The sequence below is a fragment of the Pseudophryne corroboree genome, chromosome 7 (genome assembly GCF_028390025.1).
Source record: "Pseudophryne corroboree isolate aPseCor3 chromosome 7, aPseCor3.hap2, whole genome shotgun sequence".
Classification (NCBI taxonomy): Eukaryota; Metazoa; Chordata; class Amphibia; order Anura; family Myobatrachidae; genus Pseudophryne; species Pseudophryne corroboree.
This window is the reverse complement of record NC_086450.1, coordinates 477145193-477149194: the sequence shown is the minus strand read 5'-3', so window position 1 is coordinate 477149194 and position 4002 is coordinate 477145193. Positions and strand designations below refer to the sequence as shown.

The 4002-nt window shown below is 41.8% G+C and overlaps 1 protein-coding gene across 1 annotated transcript; it reads left to right on the top strand.

The window, feature by feature from the left end:
• Positions 1–1030: 1030 nt before the first annotated feature.
• On the top strand, positions 1031–1966 carry LOC134944360 (taste receptor type 2 member 1-like). Its single transcript, XM_063932939.1, has one exon. The coding sequence runs from the start codon at positions 1031–1033 to the stop codon at positions 1964–1966; it is 936 nt and encodes a 311-aa protein (XP_063789009.1).
• Positions 1967–4002: the final 2036 nt, after the last annotated feature.

The following is a 4002-nucleotide window of genomic DNA, read 5'->3' as shown; positions in this document are numbered from 1 at the left end:
ATGAAGATTTCTATACCTAATTTAGGGCCTAATTCAGACCTGATCGCACCTCTGCGAATTTGCTGAGGTTTTTCGATTGGATGGTCGCCGCCCACACAAAGTGAAAAACCGCCCCTTTCAAGCATGCGTACGCCATGCGAAAAGCTTTGCAAAAACTAGCCAGCTGCAAATCCATTCGCAACTCACTCACCATCAAATGATTTTTCCTGTCTGTGCAGTGTGTGCGTAGTCCAGGACTTACACAAACAGTACGATAGAATCAGGCTGATCGGGGCCGGAGCTGACGTCACACACCCTGTAAACGCTTGGGAACGCCTGCGTTATACCTGACACTCTCAGAAAACAGGCAGTTACCACCCCCAAATGCCCGCTACCTGTCAATGTTCGCCTAGCGATAAAGAAATGCAGGATTTTTTTGCAGTTTGGCCTCGCACCTGCGCATTACGCTCCATATGCATTTGCAGTCGTTCTATAAACGCCCGCTGCGCAAATTCGCACAACAGCGATCAGATCTGAATTAAGCCCTTAGTACTGTGGGGAATACCACCAGATGTTAAACATTATCTGAGCGTGTTATCATTATCCTATCAGCTGATTACCTTGTGCTGTGTCCCTGCACATATTTTGGAGGCAGAAATTATCCTCTCTTTCCGTGCGTGTGTCTACTGGAGAAATTGATGGAAAGTTCTGCTTATACTGTACAATGTTTTGCACAACAGTTTTCTGCATAAGCTTCTTTGACAAGACTAAACATCATGAACGTCATCATACTGACTGTAAGAAAATATTTACAGTGTTTGCATACGCCTTAATCTGGGGATCAAGGAATGACCCAGGATTCCACCCACTGATGTCATCCAGAGGATTAGTCTGCAGGGTGACCACCTATAAATTACGTACAGCGATGGGATTGCTGTGGAATGACTATGTGACTTCAAGGCTCCTTATTCATACTTGGGATTTTTTACCACCGTTGAAATATTATTATATATGGGATAAGCTTGAGGACGGTTCCCTTTGTGAACATAAAATGGGTTTAGACCACATATTCGTCCCTACGTATGTCGTGGGATTTTTTATTGTCCTCATAGTGGAGATCATTATTGGGACTCTGACCAATGGATTCATTGTATTTGTCAATTTCCATGACTGGTTGAGAGGGAAACCCCTGAACACTAGTGACCAGTTAGTGGTGTCTCTGGCTCTCTCGAACACTTGCGCCTCTTGTGCAAATGCCGCTATCATTGTGTGTGCAGTTTATTATACTGATATTTTCCTGGTCTACTATGTATTTTGCACATTATATTCCATCATGTCCTACTGCATTTTCTCCAGTTCTTGGCTTTCTGCCTGGCTGTGTTTATTCTTCTGTCTAAAGATAATTAGCTTTAAAAGCGGCTGTTTTGCATGGATGAAGACGAAGGTCGCAACGATCGTTCCATGGCTGATTCTCTTGTCCCAAGTTCTGTCCTTCTGCTTAAGCATTCCTTTCTTTTTTTCATTTACCCAAGTGTTTGAACCCAATTCCACAGCTGAGACCGGGACCAATTACACTTCTGGGGTTGTCGTTGGATATGAAATGAATTCTTTGTATAATTTTATTTCAATGTTTGTGAATTGCTTCATCCCATTTCTGATTGTAATGATCACGACTGGCCGAATCATTGCGTCACTCCACAACCACGCCCGTCATATGAGACAGAATATGGAGGATGACCGTGGTCCAAGCGTAAAGGCTCACCAGGGGGCTGCCCGCACTATGATGTCACTCCTTTTCCTTTATCTCATTTTCTATGTGGTAGAACTTGGGATTGGGTTCCTAACAATGTTGAACCCAATATTCTGGATTTGTTTTGTGCTCATTTTCTCTTTTCCCACTGTACAGTCCTTTATAGTTATCATGGGGAACGTCAAGCTCAAGCAGATGTGCTTAAAATTACTGAAGAATAGTGGAAATAAGCAATAGCAGAGATGTATATACATATATATATATATATATATATATATATATATAATATTAGAATTAAATTATAATAAATATTAGAATTAATATATAATTATCTTGGCAGTTATGTCATACTGTGGCAACATTTGACTTAAATTCTACACTCTGATATAGTTGTATCAGTAAATGTTTTGTGTCAATTTGTATCTCAGCTTTACTAGTACATGTAATTATATGACAATAACTTATATTTATACTGCAGCTCATTTCCTGCCATGTAACATCTGACTTTTTGGTATAACGGTGGCTGTGACTGCATGTGTGCTGCTGTCATTAAGGGTTGCAGTCATTTGGGAAAGGGTGGTGAAATAGACTCTTACTGTTCACTTGCGGACGTCTTAAGCATTTATGCATATACGGAATTTGCTGCGCTATTTAAGAAACTGTTAATAAATAAATAAATATGTTAAATCGGCAAGATACGGTCCTGCAGGTGTACTATAGTTCATTACAAATGTTTTAAACCTTTAGGTGAATGTAATTGTCTCCTGCACTCCCGACTGGTATCTGTTCTGCTGACTTTCTCTGAGTGCAATCTGTGTCTTTTATGCTTAATTAAATATTACAGTAATAAATGTCAAGCTTCAAAGAGATTTGGTTAAGTGATTAAAACAAGTGATTATTATTATTATTATTATTATTATTTTATTGAAATCACTTTTTTTTTATCACTAAACATACAGCTTTCCTGAAACGCAGCTTAATTCACCAGACTGGATAGTCGTGTATGGATTGGCATGTTAACTCTTGATGTCACTCTGGCGAGGCCAAACTGCAAAAAAATCCTGCAGTTTTTCTTATCGCTAGGTGAACGCAGGCTGATTGACAGGAAGAGGACGTTTGGAGGTGGTACAGTAACTGGCCGTTTTGTGGGAGTGTCTGGAAAAATGCAGGCGTTCCCAAGCGTCGTCAGGGAGGGTGTGTGACGTCAGCTCCGTCCCCGATCAGCCTGTTTGTATCGCAGTCTAGGAGTAAGTCCTGGGCTGCGCACACACTGCACAGACTGGAAAAATCATTCAGTGGTGAGAGAGTTGTGAACAGATTTGCAGCTGTCCGCTGCCTGGTGAAGTTTTCACACGGCGTACACATGCATTCGCACACTTGCGCGGGGTGGGTTTTCACTCTCTATGGGGGGTGGCTATCTGATCACAGACCTCTGCAAAATCACACAGCAGTGATAAGGTCTGAATTAGGCCCATAGTTTGGATTTTTATAACTGGTACTTGTTTTAATACTGTAAGTATAGTATTAATAAAAGTCACATTTTTATTCCCACTGGTGATCAATTACTTTATCATTCCCAACCACTTACAGCAGCTGCCAAGGGCGTGGGCTGAATATGGACCTGATTTATCGTTGCATGCAGGTCACTGTTGTGGGTGGATCCTGATATTCTTTCACACATGTAGCCAGCAATACATAACTTAGAGCAACTGTGGGGGAATTAGGGTCAGACATAGCCAGATTAAGGGGGGGGGGGGGATGCAGAGCATACTGTATACTGGCCCCCCTTCTGTCAAGGCACCCCCCAGCCAGAGCACACTGACATCACTAGCTCTCCCTCTTGTGCAGCAGCAGAACCAGGCTACCAGGATGAGAGAAGGACAGTATGCATTGCAGGCAGAGACACAGGAGTATCAGGTTTCATGAGATACCAATGCAGCTTCCTAACCAGAGGAGAGATAGCAGAGGGGAGAGAGTAGTAAGTGATTCCAGATTCTCATCCTCCCGTCTGGGTGTCAGGATCCTGTGTAACCTGTTATCTAATGAGAGCGTTCATGTCTTGAGAGAGACACACACACAAAGCATCCTCCTGAGTCCTGTCCCAGTGTGTTAGTAGTACAGAGGATACTGCTATTGCATTTTTGCAAGATAAATTACAGATTTTCTTTTTCTATGTGTATTTTAAGGTTAAGTTGTCTTTGTTCCACTACAGGAAAACATTATAAAATAGTTGTATCTTTATTAGGTGGAGATATAAACAGTGCCTAAACTAT